Source organism: Hyaena hyaena, unplaced genomic scaffold, assembly GCF_003009895.1.
Source record: "Hyaena hyaena isolate Hyena2069 unplaced genomic scaffold, ASM300989v1 scaffold_839, whole genome shotgun sequence".
Classification (NCBI taxonomy): domain Eukaryota; kingdom Metazoa; phylum Chordata; class Mammalia; order Carnivora; family Hyaenidae; genus Hyaena; species Hyaena hyaena.
Genome location: NW_024081463.1, coordinates 624,438 through 642,774, shown reverse-complemented (window position 1 = coordinate 642,774; position 18,337 = coordinate 624,438). Strand labels below are relative to the sequence as shown.

Below are 18,337 nucleotides of genomic sequence, written 5' to 3'. Positions count from 1 at the left end.
TCCCGTGGGGCAATTGCTGCATTCGTGCTCCAGTGATTGAGCATGGCAACGATACTAGGACTGGACTCTTTTTATCCAACATGGGATTTCGTTAATGGGAAACAGTCTCAGAGACCACTCATTGACCTGGCCAACATTTTCTGAGAACTGTGAGGTAGTCTGAAGCTCTTCTTTCTTAATACTTCCTTCTTGCTCTTCTTTCAGAGGTGTCATGGTCTGAAACGTCCCCCCTTTATCACTTCTTCCCCTTTATCTTTCATAGGTGTTTTCCCTAATAACCCTCTTACATGTCTGTGCATGGTGTCTGCTTCTCAGAGGAACTGAACAATCACGATGTGATCTTGGATTTGTTCTTTTTCTTATGAAGAACAGTACTGGGGCAACTGGTGATATTTGGATGGTATCCTTAAATTTGATAACTGATAATATATCAATGTTAATTTTCTGATTTTTAATTCCTGTTATAGTTTTTTTTAAGATAATAAACCACAAGGAAAAGTAAAATCAAGAAGAGACAACAGTTAAGAAATTTGAATAAATTTTAGAAAATAAATTTTAGAGATTTAGCATAGGAGAGAATGAAATTTGAGGGAAATCAGGTGGTAATTTCCACCAGAAATGATCTAGTTTGCCTGGGATAATCCCTGAGAAGGTCAGCCCTTGGGAGAAAGTGTAGTTGTAGTAAAGCTTGGATCTGAAAGTGAAAAGATCAGTTGTAAGTTCATATTCAGCACAGTTGGGCTTCTAATTCCACCTCTTCATCTAATGCTAGCCTGACTCCCTACATCTCTGCACCAACTCCCACTCCCTTCCACCAAATCTGTGGATTTATTTTCCCAAAGCAGATTTTAGAGTCAAAAATGCCAACTCCAAGATAAGGCAGGGATGTAGCTCCCTGCTAAAAATGGGTCATTAATAAATAAAAATATACTTTCTGTAATGCAGGTTCCCTGGCTTTCTCTCCCAGAGGATGAAATCAAAGACGTTTCCCCGACATTAACACAAAGACTAGAAATATTCAGATACATTTTTTAAAAATATTTTTTAAGTTTATTTATTTATTTTGAGAGAGACAGAGACAGCATGAGTCAGGGAGAGGCAGATGGAGAGGGAGAGAGAATCCTAAGCAGGCTCCACATTGCCAGCACAGAGCCTGATGCAGGGCTCAAATCCTGGAAACTGTGAGATCATGACCTGAGCCAAGACCAAGAGTCAGAGGCTTAACCGACTGAGCCACCCAGGCCCCTCAGAAATATTCAGATACATTTTGATTGGGGTTTTGGAGTGGTCTTGGGGGTTCAGAGCTGACAGCCAAGAAAGAATTCTTGAAGAAGTCTTTGGACAAAAAGGTTATTTTTTTTAAAGCAAGGAGACAGGACCCGCAGGCAGAAAGAGCTGCATTGGAATTGTGCAGAGTGACTGGTTACATACTGTGGAGCTGGGGGAGGTAAAGTCAAGAGGAAGTTTCTTAAAGGGATTTCCATATGCTAAAAGAAGACTCAGATGACTGGAAGCCTAGCTATTGTCAGGCTAAAGTTGTTTTTCCCTCTAGCAAAACACTCTCATTCAAACAGTAGGAAAACAAAGACAGTAGGGAGTTCCTGGAGATTACGCTATTGATAAGATAGCCTAGGTTTTGTAATTGTACTAAGATATTTGTAAACTGATGGAGACTTATGTCCTGCTTAACTATGACCTCTGTTAGTTAACCCTGTTGGTTTTCTTTTCTTTTCCTGTGTCCTTGAGCAACCAGGAATGCCTGAGGAATATCACACACATCCCCACCGCCTCCCACCCCCCCCACCCCAACCCCCCACTTCCCAGGGCAGGCGGTTGTGCTAGCTTGTGCTTGGCCCTCAGCTCGCCTTGTGGTCTCTCATCATATTTGATTAATAGTAGGGGGCCAGAAGGAAAGAATAGGTAAAATGACATAGAGAAAATTATCAAAGAAATACAGCCAAATTTCTTTGATTTTAGGATACAAATAAAGATTGCAAGGAATTAGGATGCCTGGGGGGCTCTGTTAAGTGTCTAACTCTTGATTTTGGCTCAGGTCATGATGTCATCTCACCATGATGTTGGTGAGATGGAGCCTTGAGTTGGGCTCTGAGCTCAGCTCAAAGCCTGCTCAATATTCTCTCTCTCTCTCCTTCTGCCACTCCTGTGCAAGCACTCTCTGAAAATAAACAAACATTTAAAAAGTTTGCAAATAGTTAATTGAGGATCAGGCCAAGTGAAGGAAAGAATACCCCTACCATGGATCATTACTGTGAACTTTCTGAAAAGTAGGGATATAGAGATGATTCTAAGTATATCCATAGGGGAAGAAGTCACATATAATGGAACAAAATTCAGAACTACATTAGACTTCTAAATAGCAAGACCACTTTTTTTTTTTTTAAGTAATCTCTATGCCCACCGAGGAAATTTAATGCACAACCCCAAGATCAAGAGCTGCATGCCCTACTGACTGAGCCGGTTAGGTATGATAGACTACCTTTATTTTTTATTTTTAAATGTTTTATTTATTTCTGAGAGAGAGAGAGAGAGGCAGCGTGAGCAGGGGAGGGTCAGAGAGAGGGAGGGAGACAAAAAATCTGAAGCAGGCTCCAAGCTAGCTGTCAGCAGAGTCTGGCGGGGCTCAAACCCACGAACCATGAGATCATGACCTGACCTGAAGTTGGATGCTTAACCAACTGAGCCACCCAGATGCCCCAATAGACTACCTTTTTAGAAAATATTTTAAAGTTCATTTTTTTTTGAGAGCATAAGTGGGGGAGGGGCAGAGAGAGGGAGAGAGAATCCCAAGCAGGCTCCACATTGTCAGCACAGAACCCAACTGTCAGCATAGAGCTGAAAGGCCAACTGTGGGGCTCAGACATGAACTGTGAGATCATGACCTAAACTGAAGTTGGATGCTTAATCTGATTGAGCCACCCAGGTGCCCCACCTTAGATCACTTCTTAAAGGACATTGGCATAATGCATTCAAAAGTGAAAGAGAGATTATTTAATACCTTGTATTTTATATCTAGCCAAATCACTAACCAAACATAAAAAGAGTAGAATAAAGATATTTTCAGGAATCTTGTTAAAAAAATTCAAGAGTAAATTTGAAGATCTCATGGGTTTTTTTCTAACAACTCATGAATCAGGCAGCATCCCCTTTGGAAGTGGAAAAGAGCTATGAGGAGCTGTCTAAAATGGAAGTCTTTTATAAGCAGAAAGGGCGGGGACAAGGAAGTCATTAATAAAAAGAATTATTTCAGGCCAGGTCACCTTTCTTTGGGTAGGGCGGGGCCTACTAACCAGATGACATCACAAGGGTTGATCAGGAAATTCCAGACTGATTGATTTAAAATTCCACTCCTGGGAAAGTCTGAAACTGCAATTAGGTTATGTATTAAGTTCTAGTTTGCTGACATGGAGCTTAGCACAAATGGCTCCATTTTAAGCCTTTTTTGGTTTGTTTTTTCTTTTTTCTTTTTTTTTTTTTTTACAGATACAAGGAATCAAGAGTTGGCTTTTCATGTATTCTTTTTTAGGACATGACTAAAGAATTTACTTCAGTGAAATGGGAATAGATGGGATTTAGGGAATAGGCAAATCTAACTCTGAAGCATGGCAAAGGAAAAATTCCCAGGACAAGAACTCTACACCAGACCTAAGAGCACTAGCTGAGATTAAAACAGGCAGAGGAAGTGCTTGCTATAGGAGAGCATATTTAAAAAACAAACAAAGAAATACACCCTAGAGATTTGACAGTTTGATTGGAATGCTTGGAAAAATTTAGAAATAGACATATTAATAAAAAGAAAAAAGCAATGGTTAGGAAAAAAAACATACCATGACATAATATATAACATACGTACTTATTTCAGCAGTGAACAATAACCTAATTGTCATAATGTAAACACCATTGGCTTTGTCAGTGTAACTATATTGGAGAATAAGAAAGTATGATGTAATCATATTGAGAAGTGTAAGCTACAGCCTTCTCCATCATAAAAGGGTACCAGTAGGTGATGTCTAAGACTAATCAATATGTATCAGTATAAGGGTTAGAAATGTGAAGATAAATACCAGAAGAAGTGGCTGAAAGTGTAGAAGACAGTCAGCTCTAGAAAGTAGGACTAGGTACAAATGGGGTAGGGAAGTGCTGTTTTTTATTACAACTCTTTGATTTTTGAATAAAGAACACATATTATTCAGGCAAAGTTAATTTTGAGAAAGAGAGAGAGAGAAAGAAAATAACAGACATTCATTAATCTAAGTCTTGAACTAGACCAGATGGCAATCTTGACATATCTGTATGGTGTATGTACATGTTTGACTTGAACTTGGGGGTACATAGACTTGTCCTTCTGGATGATAGGTCCTAAAATAATACTCTTTGGAGGTGAGTGGTGAATCAGGTAGGGAATCCTTGCTACAGGAACCACAAAGATGTAGATGAATATACCTTGTAAAATAGATTATTTGGTTTCATTTTTATTCCCTGGGTTTGAGACTTTGAAAAATCTAATAGTATTTCTTAAAGTGTTATTCCAGGCTGGACTTAATCATATTATGGGGAATTAATGTAAATTTGAAACCAAGAATTAAAAGGGCGGCACCTCTTCTTCTAAAACCAGTCTGTGGTTGAGAGATAGTAATTGGGAAGAAATCTTTAAGAGAAAGAAGGCAAGATTTATGTTATTAAAAACTCACTGTCTTACCTATATGGAGAAAAATTTTTCTTTGGTTACCAACCTTGGAAAATATGACTTTTATTTTATAAATGAAGTCTGTAGTAGAAACACTTAAAGAAAGAAAACTCCAACTAGGGGTTTCTATATATGGCTTTTCATACAAAGCTAATTTAGTGACACAAACAAATAAAACCTCTGAGGTCGAATTAATGGTAAATCACTAAATGATCTTTCCTTTTGAGATTTAAAATGTACCTTAGTATATTAAAGATCCAGCATTTCCCAAGTTTTTGCCAGCATAATTTTAATTTTTTTTAAAGTTTATTTTCAGAGAGACAGAGTGCAAGTAGAGGAGGGACAGAGAGAGAGAGAAGGAGAAAGAGAGAGAGAAGAAGAGAGAGGAGAGACAGAGAATCCCAAGCAGGCTTCATTCTGTTAGCCCAAAGGCCCATCAGGCCTCAAACCCATAAAACTGTGAAATCATGACCTGAGCTGAAATCAAGAGTCAGATGCTTAACGGACTGAGCCACCCAGGTGCCCCTGCCAAGATAATTTTAAAAATATATTCATTAACTGTAAGTGTTCATGTGACTAAAGTTTGAGAAACAGGGCTAAGGAGCTCTACCCATCCCTGGTGGTTCAAGAAGTTCCCTCCAAGGAGTTCATAGTACTAAAGAGTGTGTTTTATGGCCTGTTGGGGGATAGGGTTATATACTTAATGTTTGTTTATATTTCTTTCTTTTTTTTTTTTTTTTTTACAAATAGTTTATTGTCAAATTAGTTTCTACATAACACTCAGTGCTTATCCCCAAAGTGCCCTCCTTCATGCCCATCCCCCCCTCCCCCCCACATCCATCAGTCCTCAGTTTTTGTCAGCATTCAAGAGTCTCTCATGGTTTGCCTCTCTCCCTTTCCCCCACCATTTCCGCCCTTCTTCTCCCCCTTGGTCCTCCGTCAAGTTCCTCCTAATCCTCCTATACGTGCAAACATATGGTATTTGTCCTTCTCTGCCTGACTTATTTCGCTCAGCATAACACCCTCAAGGTCCATCCATGTTGCTACACATGGCCAGATTTCATTGTTTCTCATTGCCATGTAGTATTCCATGGTATAGATAAACCACATCTTCTTGATCCATTCATCTGTTGATGGACATTTAGGCTCTTTCCATGTTCTAGCTATTGTGGAGAGTGCTGCTATGAACATTGGGGTACATGTGCTCCTATGCCTCAGCATTTCTGTATCCCTTGGGTAAATTCCTAGCAGTGCTATTGCTGGGTCATAAGGGAGTTCTATTGTTAGTTTCCTGAGGAACCTCCACACTGTTTTCCAGAGGGGCTGTACCAGTTTACATTCCCACCAACAGTGCAGGAGGGTGCCCGTTTCTCCACATCCTCGCCAGCATCTAGAGTTCTCTGATTTGCTCATTTTAGCCACTCTGACTGGCGTCAGGTGGTATCTCAGTGTGGTTTTGATTTGTATTTCCCTGATGAGGAGGGATGCTGAGCATCGTTTCATGTGTCTGTTGGCCATCTGGATGTCCTCTTTGGAGAAGTGTCTGTTCATGTCTTCTGCCCATTTCTTCACTGGGTTGTTTGTTTTTTGGGCGTGGAGTTTGGTGAGTTCCTTATAGATTCTGGATATTAACCCTTTATCTGATATGTCATTTGCAACTATCTTTTCCCATTCCGTTGGTTGCCTATTAATTTTCTGGGTTGTTTATATTTCTTGGCTGGACCCTGATACCAAAGCTCCCTGAGGCAACAGAAAGTCTTCAGGAAGATCATTACTCTCTTTCTCAGGTTAGGGAGGTCATACAACCCCCCTAGGCTATCTTTCAGAGTTCCAGAAGTAGACTCAAGGTGACCATTAAAGCTGCTTCTAAATTCTGTCTTGTGTCTACATATACGTGATTATTATCCTTAGTTTCTGGGTGCTCTTGCTGCTGTTTTCCTTCTATTTGATGTCGTTTATAGACTTTTTGATAACCTTTTATTGCATTCTTTTGCTTTATAAAGCAGTACATAGTAGTAAATATTAAGAAGAATAGTATGAAGAAGAAAGTAAGTCACTTATAATCTCACCAGTCAAATAGAATCACAACTAGTAACTTTTTGTCTATGTGTTCTGTCTGTACTGCTATGTATAAAGATGTGATTCTGTGTATTTTGTTTTTTTTTCTTTTTGGTGCAGAAAAGGTGGTTTTATTAAAGCTTGAGGACAGGACCTGTGGGCAGAAAGAGCTGCCTCTGTGTATCTGCATGACAAGAATTTACATCGTTGTTTTAATTCACATTATGTCATGAACATTTTTATACTATTCAAAATTATTTGTATCCATCATTTTAAATGATATACAATAGTATATCATTTTTAAAAATATTTTTATTTCTTCTTGAGAGAGAGAGAGACAGACAGAGTGAGCAGGGAAAGGAGGGGCAGAGAGAGAGAGGGAGACACAGAATCCGAAGCAGGCTCCAGGCTCTGAGCTGTCAGCACAGAGCCCAATGTGGGGTTTGAACTCACAAGCTCTGAGATCATGACCTGAGCTGAAGTCAGACACTTAACTGACTAAGGCGCCCAGGTGCCCCTATAATTTTTGTTTTAATGTTTATTTCTTTTTGAGAGAGAGAGAGAGAGCAAGTAGGAGAGGGGTAGAAATAGAAGGAGACACAGAACCTGAAGCAGGCTCCAGGCTCCAAGCTTGTTTATGTCTATATAAATAAAACACAATTTCATTGTCTCAGTGGACCACATGAAAAACGACACAATAAATTTTTACCAAACTTGGGGCATATGTTTGGGATAGCCAAATTCAAGGTGTAGGTAATGGAGAAAAGAACATATTTATGTTGTGGGGCTTGATGGAGACACTTTAGGGGAGGAAAAATAATTTTCTCCCTACCCTTCTGAGTTCTTGTCTGAGACCCCCCCCCATAAAAGATTAGCAAGAGAACAACAAAGTTTTTTTAAAAATACATATACCTCATGCTTACATGGGAGATACCCAGAAAGATTGAATAACTCCCCAAGATAGCTCTAGCCACCTCCTTTAATACCATCTTAAGTTAAAGACAAAAGAAAGGTGTTGGGGCAAAGGGAAGTCCAGTTATGGGAGGTTGCCAAGAAAAGTATAGTAAACAAGGTTTTGGTTTGTCATGTAGATTTAAGTCAGTGTTTCCCTATTGATAAGACTGGAGACTTAGAGTCATTCTTTTCTTCCTGGTTTAGGGATGGAGACACATTTACAAATGATTTCCTTTGTTAAACATAAATATCCCTTATGAAAGGGTAACTTCTCTTGTTTTCAGAGCTTCTTTCTTACCTGCTGTTTCTTAGACTAATCAGCTCACAATAATCCTTATTCAGCCACCCTTCATACCTCAAAGTGATGAACAGACATCCTTGAGAACAACTGAAGCAAAGAGATCTATGACTGAGGCGGGGTGAGGGAGACTTGTCAGACATATTATATGACACTGTAGATAGAAATCAGATGTAATGGCTTCCATTTTTGTGTCCCTGTTAAATGGCATGAGGACATCATCCTACTCACCTGCTGATTTGCAATCAAATTGTTTTTCCTGTAGGCAACTCTATGAGGAATACCAAGGGCATTACTGCCCACAAAATGTTTCAGTGATAGAAACCTAGAATATCTACCATCAGACTTTTGGAAGGGAAGCCAGTATGAGGGACAGGTAGAATTATCTCTCAGTCCATGGGCTGATTGATCCATCAATCAATCCATCCTTCTTTCACCCACATAATTAGCTGCCAGAGCATCCCCATGTTCTTCAGCCTCTTGAGGCTGTTTCTCCATCGAATATTTAAAAGAGTGGCTGGAGCTCCTGTAACAGGTATAGCAGGAGAGACTGTATATTCCTTGATATCTCTGAGGTTTCTTACAATATTTAACTGAATTAAAAATCACTTGTATGTCTCCTCCCTTTTCTGTATGCTGCTTTAGCCCAATTTACAACACAGTCCCTTTCCCCTTTTTTAAACAATGTCCTCACATGATGTAGTTGTATGAATAGAATTTACTTGGGGCACCTGGGTGGCTCAGTCTGTTGAACATCTTTTTCTTGATTTGGGTTCAGGTCATGATCTCAGGGTCATGAGATGGAGCCCTGCATTGGGCTCCGTGCTGAGCATGGAGCCTGCTCAAGATTCTCTCTCTCCTCTGCCCTTCTCCCCACCTTATGCTCTCTCTCTCTCTCAAATAAATACATACATAAATAAATAATAATCATGTGTTAAAGACTTAAAAAAATTGAATTTACTTAAGATTTGGCATTAAAGCTGGACTGCTTCTCACTGGCCAATTTCTCATCTTGGTCCTCCTGGCCTCTCACTTGTTACAAGATATTTTCCTCCTCCCAGTTTCTCAATATTATCATTTCCTGTAATTCTTCTTTATTCTATCTAGCCCATCAATAGTTCATATTTTCTCACATTAAAAATTTTTTTTTTATTTTAGAGAATGAGCAGGGGAGGGGCCAAGGGGGGGGAGGAGAGAGAGAGAGAATCTCAAGCTAGTAGGGTTTGATCCCACCATCCTGGGATCATGACCTGAGAGGCCAAATCAAGAGTTGGATGTGCAATCGACTGAGACACCCAGGCCCCGATCTCCTATTTTTTTATTAAAGCAATTAAATTCTGTCTACCCATGTGTGTGGGCTTCCTCTTTTATACCAAGAGATGTTATCAAGATACTATCTTAAATCTTGATGGTTCTCCCCCTAAGAAGAATTCTGTACTTGATACTTAAAGTAATAAAAAGCTTTCACATACCATCTATATCCATGTATCTATATTTTTATCCAGCTATCTATTTGTTTAATCCCTGCCAACATCTACACATTTATCCATCCACCCAACCCTCAAGCTCTCTGCTTGTCTCCATCTTGATTCCTCCACAGCCCTCCAAAGACCCAGAACACTCTTTATGGGAAGTTTCTTTCTCTAATTTTTTGAAAAAGAAACTTATGCTTTGCACAAATAACTGTCAGCTGCCTTGAAATAACAAAGGAGAAACAGATAAAAAGTGTATCTCTGGGAATAAATAATTGTAATCTTTGCCTTGGGCAAAGGAAGAACAGATAAGACCCAAGTTAGAATTAAGTGAACAAAACCAAGTGCGTTGGGGCCACTCACTGAAGGAGCTTGGCCAGGAATGACATATTTGCATATGCCAAAAGTTAGGGTGTTGGTAGAAATACACCCAAATGCAAACATACCATACACACACACACTCAGAAGTACTTAATATTTTTTCTTGAACTTTGCTTGAATGCAGCTGTACTCTCATTGTACTGATGATATCATGCAACGGATAATTAAACATTTTTTCTGAAAGTTGAATCCCTCAGCATATCACAGAGAATCCAATAACTGGATGGATCACTGAAAATACTAGCATTATATATGTGTGTGTGTATGTGTGTGTATATATAAATTTATGTGTATGTATATATATGTATAATATATAGTGATATATTTAGCAGTTAATGTTTATTATATATCATTACTTTAGATTTCCTATGTTTCTTTTTTATTTCTTAATTGTGTTAAATAGTTGAAAGTAACTTTGTAGCATTAGAAGCATAGGCCAAACTTGAAATAAATGCCATTCTTCAAAATGCTCCATCCCTATGCTGACATGACCAACTATTTGTGTTTTTTTTCCCCTTAGGCAGGGAAAGTTATTCCTATTGGAGACAGAGTTGCAACCTGTTTGACTGAAAAACTTCCCAGGGTGAGTATTTTCAATACCCATTTTTGTGAATATTAGACAACTCCCGACATTTCTTGTGAAAGTTGTATAAACTTAAGGTGGTCAGTTTTGATTCTTTACTGTATTTTGAGGTCTTCTATTGATTTTGTCCAAGGAAGTAAAAATTCTAGGCTTAAAATTTCCAGCTCTATAAAAACTATTGGGGATACCTGTTATTTCTATAGAAAAGAGTCATTTATGTTATGCTTTCTAACCTGGATACTTCCTGGTTGTTTTCTAAATATAATTTTTAAAATATGTTTATTTCTATTTCTATAAAACAAAGACATTTTTGGAAGTTTCATTCTTTGGGTCTGTAGTTCCTCAGGTACTTACTATGCTCATGCAGTAAAGGGGGGTTTCATTGACTGATATGGATTAATCTTGCTAATATTTTAAAACTTTACTTAATTTCATTTTGTTGTCTCACTGTAGCTAATTACTCCACCTGCAGCAAAAAAATTTTTCAACTATAGATATCCACCTGCTGGAGCCGAAAGAGTATTTTATGGCAGAGCAAATGATCCCCAAATCGCACCTTATTTGACACATGGAATAAGATCTAAAATTTCCATACCGGTAACTCCTTTTCCGTTTTTCCCTGTCTGTTATTAACTTCCCAAGGTGAAATTGCACAAATGAGATATTAATGAAATCATCAGTTCCAATTTCCTTCCCACTCCTACTCTTGAGTAGTGAAAAAATCCGAGCAGCAACAGCCAAGACACTGTAGAGATATTAATAGTCTGAGCCACAAACTACACAGTCTCCCCTCAGATAATTAAGAGCCAAGTTGCACTCCATTTTTTTGGAGGAAAGAGAAATGCTGTTGGGTTTTGTTAGAATACAGAGAGGAGAAAAGCTGGATGATATCACCTCGAGGCAGTGCAGAGTGCTCGTGTAGACTTTGGGGTGACCCACATTTCTAGAATCTAAGTCAAGTGACTACAGAGCTCTCTTAGCTCTCTTCATAAACCTTCGATGCTCCTTGAAGGTTCATGTGTAGGCATGATTCAGCTTCATAGCTCCCATCCTGACAGTTCATTTGAAGATGAGCAAAGGCAAGGACAATGAAATGTTTTTCCTTCATCATGTTCTCTTCTCTCCAGCTACTGATTAGTTTCAGTTTTCAGATTTTTGCTTTTGGCTGTTGTTACATCTGTGCTTTATGTGATTTCTTTAGGCAAAGGTATTGATAAACCCACAGCCCATTACAACATTTCAACAGAAAATTAAAGATAAAAAGGAATCAGTATATTTAAGCAATCAGAGGGCACCATTAGGAAAATCTCATGATCAAACGCCAGGACTACCTAAAGGCCTGGATGTACTCCGTACGACATTTGGGACAGCAGTCGTCAGAGGTAACAACAACAACAAAAAAAATGGTGGGGAATTAGATGATAAAATAAGACTTCTAAAAAAAAAAGAAAAAGAAAAATAATTCTTAGAAAATGGTATTGAATATCTTGTTGACATGGCATTTGGTGGTGGTACAAATGATGATTCAGAATGAAAGATGGTATCATAGCAAGAAAATTATTCTCAGACCCAGAATCCTTAGAGTTTAGACATACCAAGCAGTAAAAATTCAGGTTTTGGAGGAAGATTCAGTGAATATAATAGAGGTGATATAAAGACAGGAGAGAGATTCAAGCAAGTTGATACTGGAGCCGGCTATGAAGTCTGCAACCCCTTCTCTATGAACATCCATTTGCGTGTTTTATTTCCACCAAAGCTTCCGATGTGTTCATAACTCTTAACTCTCTGAAACAGACCACAGAACAAGTAAGTTCGGCCAATGCTGTGTACCACACTCCATCCGTGCAGATCCACAGTGTCTACTGCATATTAACCAAATGCTGGCAGTGCGTAGAGGAGAAGTTTGCTCTTCTTTTGAGAGGAGTGGAACACATCTTTCAACCAACAACAACTTAAAATGGAATTGATCACAGGCCACTGTTTCTTCTGAAGCCCCAGCCTCCTGCCATGTTGTTGGGTGAATTTTCCTTACATCTGTTCCACATTTATCCCCTCCTCCCTTTTCAGGTATCTTACCCTTTTTCTCCAGGATTCTTACCACAGGAGATCTCAAATTCCATTTTTCTTTATCTTGAAAAGAAATTCAGTTTTCTTTGTTTTTCTGCACACATTAAGGCTCTATCTCAGGAACCTTACTTTTTTTTTTTTTTTTTTTTTACCCAAAGGTCCATTAGATTCTTTTCTTAATATAGCAATATCCACTCTGGAGATAAAATATGCCCCACTCTTGGGATGAAAAGTCTGCAAGATCTACACTTCATCGTATTAGATCTGAAGTTAAAATTAGGCAAAATTTGAAGCTTGAAAAAAATGTACTTTAAAGTAGATGATATATCTTTTTCCTTTTTAATGGGATTTAAAAATTGTATTTATGTAGACATAGAATTACATTACAATGATTCTATCATAACTGCTATCTAAGATTACATCATTCAATGTGAAAGTATTCTCAAGGTATACCGCATTTAAATGTATAATGGAAAGAATGTTCCAAAATGTGTGTATATCTATTCATAGCTGTAATAATTCATAAATCAGACAAAAAGTACTGCTTTACAGGTTTATTCTGAGTTGACCTACTTTCTGGGATTCTTAACTATTTGTTTATATGCTGTGTCCTGTCTTTCCTGCTAAATTTTCATTTGTGTTCTTTCAGAGTGCCCATGTAGCTTATCCCATTGGCATTCCTCATTTGTCATTTGTTCTAGTCAATTTAAATATGTTATAAATAGATGGAAATTACGTTAAAACTGATGTCATCAATTCTTCCTTTAGAATTATCTGCTAGACATGTAGTGAATCCACCAAAACCCTATGAAGAAGTATTTAAGGAAGGAAAGGAAGGACATGATCTCTATGTTGTTTCTCACAACGATTATTATGTGGGTAAGTGTCCTCCAGTGTAAAATAGGCCTGAGGATTTAGGACTCTCAGGTTTGAGGAGAGAAATAAAGGAGATTATGTGCATAAAGTTAAATGCCTGGCATATAATAACCTGATCAGTAAATAATAACTTATTATTCATAAGGTCATAACCCTGATGGCTAGGAACACATATACTTATGCATTTTGTATATTAGATGTAGAAATGTATGTATTATTAAAAGGAAAAAACATCTAAGAAAGGTTACATGTTAGTTTTAGGCTTAAAAAAATACACTTCTTTGACATAGAAAATAATACTGCTTGGATTTCTCTCCTTCTCTCTCTCTGCCCCCTCCCTGCTCATGCACACACGCTTTCTCTCTCAAAATAAAATAAACATTAAAAAAATAAAAAAAATATGATAATTGCAGAGAATTTAAATATCTCAAAAAATGGGGTGCATCTGGCTGGTTCAGGAGAGCATGTGACACTTGATCTTGGGGTTTTAAGTTTGAGTCCACACTGGGTGTAGAGATTACCTAAAAAAATAAAATCTTTGTGGTGCTTGGCTGGCTTAGTTGGAAAAACATGTGAATCTTGATCTCAGGGTCATGAGTTTGCACCCCAAACAGTAGAGATTACTTAAATATTAAAAGAAATACTTACATACATACACATACATACATACATACCTAAATATCTCAAAAAAATTGTAGAGATAGTAAATGTAACCTTGAAATTTCATTAGTCAGAGATAACTATAGTTTATATGTTGAACATCTTTTTAACCAGCAGGCACTAAGCCCTCTATCTTTAGTTAAACAGCAGAATATTCCCTGTGCTTTTGCGGAACTTGCTATATACATTAAACATTTTTTTATTTATTTAAAACATTTTTTAATGCTTATTTATTTTTGAGAGGGAGAGAGAGCAAGCGAGGGAGAAGCAGAGAGAGCAGGAGACACAATCCGAAGCAGCATCCAGGCTCCAAGCTGTCAGCACAGAGCTCAACAAAGGGCTGGAACCCACGAACCACGAGATCATGACCTGAGCCAAAGTCGGATGCTTAACTGGCTGAGACATCCAGGCACCCCAACCATTTTTTATTTAAAATAATATTTCAAAAATAATGGGGTGCCTGGGTGGCTTAGTCAGTTAAGTGTCTGACTTGATTTTGGCTCAGGTCATAATCTCATGGTTTGTGAGTTTGAATCCTGAGTCATGGAGCTCACTTAGGATTCTCTGTCGCCTTCCCTCTCTACCCTTACCCCACTTGCAAACATGCACTCTCCCTCTCTTTCTCTCTCAAAAATAAATAAATTAATATTAAAAAAATACTACGTCAAGGGCACCATTCGGTAACAATAAATATATGTCTATTACATCTTTTAAATTCATTTACTTTTGGTTGTTACTAAAGTAATACATGTTTATTTTCTAAAGTACAAAGAAACTCTCCCACAATTCCCAGTCTTTCACAGACGATCCTTTCATAGATGCTTTTCTTTGTGCATTCATATACGAGTATATGTGTGTTTTGCTCCCCAATATACGCACTTTTTTTACTTGCTCACCCCCCCCATTTAATGTAATGCTTCAGTTGTCTTGTAATATCAGTATCTATATTGTACTTTTGAGTACTACAAAATATATTGCTTATATATTGTTGTGAATGTGATTCTTTTAGGATATATTCCTAGATTTATGAACATTTGAAATATTTACTCTTAGAGCCAAACCATCCACCCAAATATGTGCCCCAATTTGCCCTTACACCCATAGTGTATTAGAGTTTCCATTTCCCATCCTCCTCAATTGTGAGCATTGCCAATCTTTATTTTTACCTGAGAGACAAATTATGATTTCACACTATTGTTTTTATTTACATTGTTTGGATTACTAGTGAGGCTGTATCTCCATCGTTTCTTAACCTTTTAGCTGATCTCTAGTTTTAGTCTTTCTTACTTTCTTATCTAGAAATAGAAGACTACATTAAGACATGAAAAAAGTACAGTATTAGATCTTGATTATAAAAAGCTCCCTGTTGGGTTCTCAGGCTTCACTTTCTCATAAGAGAGAAGTGAACATAATGAAATGGGAGGGCTGCAGTGTTCTGATGGTCTCACCAAATCAGCAAGTACAAGACGCCAGCCTCTCAAGTCTCAGCATAGTGGAAAGGAAATCTGTGGTCCCAAAGCACGGCAGTACCTCCCCTGATCTTCAGGATTTCTGTAACGATCATGGGGCCTGCATTTTTCATCATTCATACATCTTTCTCCTACATCGTTTTCCTACTTACTTTCCGAACATGAAGACAAGGGGCAGCCCACGTGGGACAATGCTTGTCCTCTGTCGCCACATCTCTGCAATCCTGGCAGTGTTACAATTCTATTCGGTTCCCACTCTCATTTTCATTGTCAGTGAGAGAGCATAATGTACTTCTTGCAAGATAAGGTTATTTGTGTTGCTTCTTCTTTTTTTTTCTGCAGGAGAAGCAAAGAACCGAAAGTATAACCCATCAAGTTTCCATAGGTTTGACTTGTATGGGGTCCCAACACCACATTTTAATGATGGACGAGCCATGGCAAAAGCTTTATATTGGCTCCATGAGCTACAAATGTAAGTTTAATTGTATCGTATCCTGAAACAGGCTTTAGATATTGTGGCACATTCATTTGTAGAGGAGTATGTTGATTAAATTTATTTCTTGAAGAGGCGTAATGCATTGACATGGTTCAAACATAAAACTAATAGAAAAACATATACAATGATATGTCTTCCAAACTGTCCAGTTCTCCCAGAGATAACCATGATAGTGTGTGTGTGTGTGTGTGTGTGTGTGTGTGTGTGTGTATGTGTATCATTCAAAAGTTACTTCATGTAAATCTGAAGATATCTATTCATGTTTTTAATCTATAGAATCACCCCTATTCATGTTTCTTAAAGATGTGGGCTTTCATATCTATACAAGATGGTCATATCATATATAATTGAACTCTCATTTATCATTCAGTTTTGTTTCATAGTTATTTGGGCAGCTGAGTATCTGACTTAATTCTTGCAAACTGTGAGCTTTTTATGCTGAATTCTAGATAGGACTACTTGCCTAGAAAATTAAAATAAAGCTGCTTAATTTTTCATTTTCTGTGTTATATTTTATATATAAGTTAACACTTAAGCATTGGGAGATTACGAATAATAATTCGTATTTCCTCCTTTGCTTAAAACATCAGAAGATGGGAAACACTGATATAGAGTCTTGAATGGTAGCCCCCAAAAAAGACATGTTCATGTTCTAATTCCTAGAACCTATGAATATCATCTTACGTGAGAAAAGGATCTTTGTAAGCGTAATTATGTTAAGGATCTCGAGGTGAAGAGGTCATTTTGGATTATCTAGGTGGGCCCTAAATCCAATGATTAGTGTCCTTATAAGGGAAAGCAGAGGGAGATTTGAGACAGAAGAGGACAAGACACATGGAGAAGAGGTGACATGAAGATGGAGAATGACATTAGCTTCCAGATGTTGGAAGATGCAATGAGTAGATTCTCCCCTAGAGCCTTTGGAGAGAATGCAGCTTTGCTGACACCTTGATTTCTGACTTCCTGCCTCCTGGAATTGTGAATGTTTTTGTCTATTAAAGCCACCAGTTTGTGGGAATTTGTTGCAGCAGCCACAGGAGCCCAATACATTGTGCCTGCACTTCTACACACCAGTCATGGGATTGGGTTTTGCTTTGCCCTCTGCCCTCTTTAAAGGAGACACTGGCCATCCAAGTGTCCATGGGCCTCGGTGTGCACACAAAGTTTGCCTTCCTACAGATACTCCACCTGCCTGGCTCATTCGTCTGTGTGGCCCCTGTGATAGCAGCTCCCTATGACAGAGGCGAAGGGCTAAGTACATTATGTGTGATTAATTTAATTTTATCAACAACTCTATGAGGTAGGTGTATTATAATTTTTATCTTTTCCATCTTACAGATGAAGAATCTGAGGTACAAAGAAGTTAAATCATGTTACCCAATATCGTGCAGCTAAGAAGTACTAGGGGTAGGAATGAAACCCAGGCAGTGTGGCTCCAGAGGCTGTATTCCAGGTGTATAGGCAATGGAATCTGTGATCACAGGCCTGAAATACTGATCTCCATTTCTTTTCTACTTTTTTAGTATATGAGTTTCTGATACTTGAATTATTCTAAGCAATAATGGTAAAACAGCAACCCTAAACAAATTCTTGTAATATTATACTAAACCCATATGAAATAGTTTTCTTTAGGGTACAGAAGAAGAGCCCATATAGCAAACATTTGTTAACCTATTAATATTAAAGTAGTTCAACCATTATTTAAGGATTATTAAGGATCATAGATATATAAATTAAATATAGAAATTAATGCCTAAAGGGAGATAACAAAATATGATTTATCCATCTTAAAGCTTAGAAATATAAAGCTGCTATCAAGTTATGAAAGATCTAAAATAAACACATTAGGGGCGCCTGGGTGGTTAAGCGTCCGACTTTCGCTTAGGTCATGATTTCGCGGTTCGTGGGTTCGAGCCCCGCGTCGGGCTCTGTGCTGACTGCCAGCTCAGAGCCTGGAGCCTGTTTCAGTCTGTGACTCCCTCTCTCTCTGACCCTCCCCTGCTCACGCTGTCTCTCTCTCTCTACTAGAAATAAATAAAACATAAAAAATAAATAAATAAAATAAACACATTAATGGCAATGTGGTCCTTAAGAACATCCTAAGCGCAGAGCCTTTAGGTTATTAACAAGGACATATTTATCAATGATTTGGGAGATAGTCATAGAAAAATACACTGAGTACAACCAAAACTAATGCAGTGTTATGTATCAATTATATCTAAATTTAAAAAAATACACTGAATTTGGGGTTTTTTTGTTTTTTTAATTTATTTCTTGTTTTTTCTTTTTTTTAAATGTTTTATTTATTTCTGAGAGAG

The 18,337-nt window shown here is 37.9% G+C and overlaps 1 protein-coding gene across 1 annotated transcript in view; it reads left to right on the top strand.

The window, feature by feature from the left end:
• Positions 1 to 18,337, top strand: part of EFHB (EF-hand domain family member B) — a 52,879-nt gene that overhangs the window by 10,574 nt on the left and 23,968 nt on the right. The window contains exons 2-6 of the mRNA XM_039219713.1: positions 10,389 to 10,451; positions 10,905 to 11,048; positions 11,653 to 11,833; positions 13,287 to 13,397; positions 15,866 to 15,995. Of these exons, the coding sequence (XP_039075644.1) occupies positions 10,389 to 10,451; positions 10,905 to 11,048; positions 11,653 to 11,833; positions 13,287 to 13,397; positions 15,866 to 15,995 (629 nt within the window). The remainder of the gene's footprint in view (positions 1 to 10,388; positions 10,452 to 10,904; positions 11,049 to 11,652; positions 11,834 to 13,286; positions 13,398 to 15,865; positions 15,996 to 18,337) is intronic.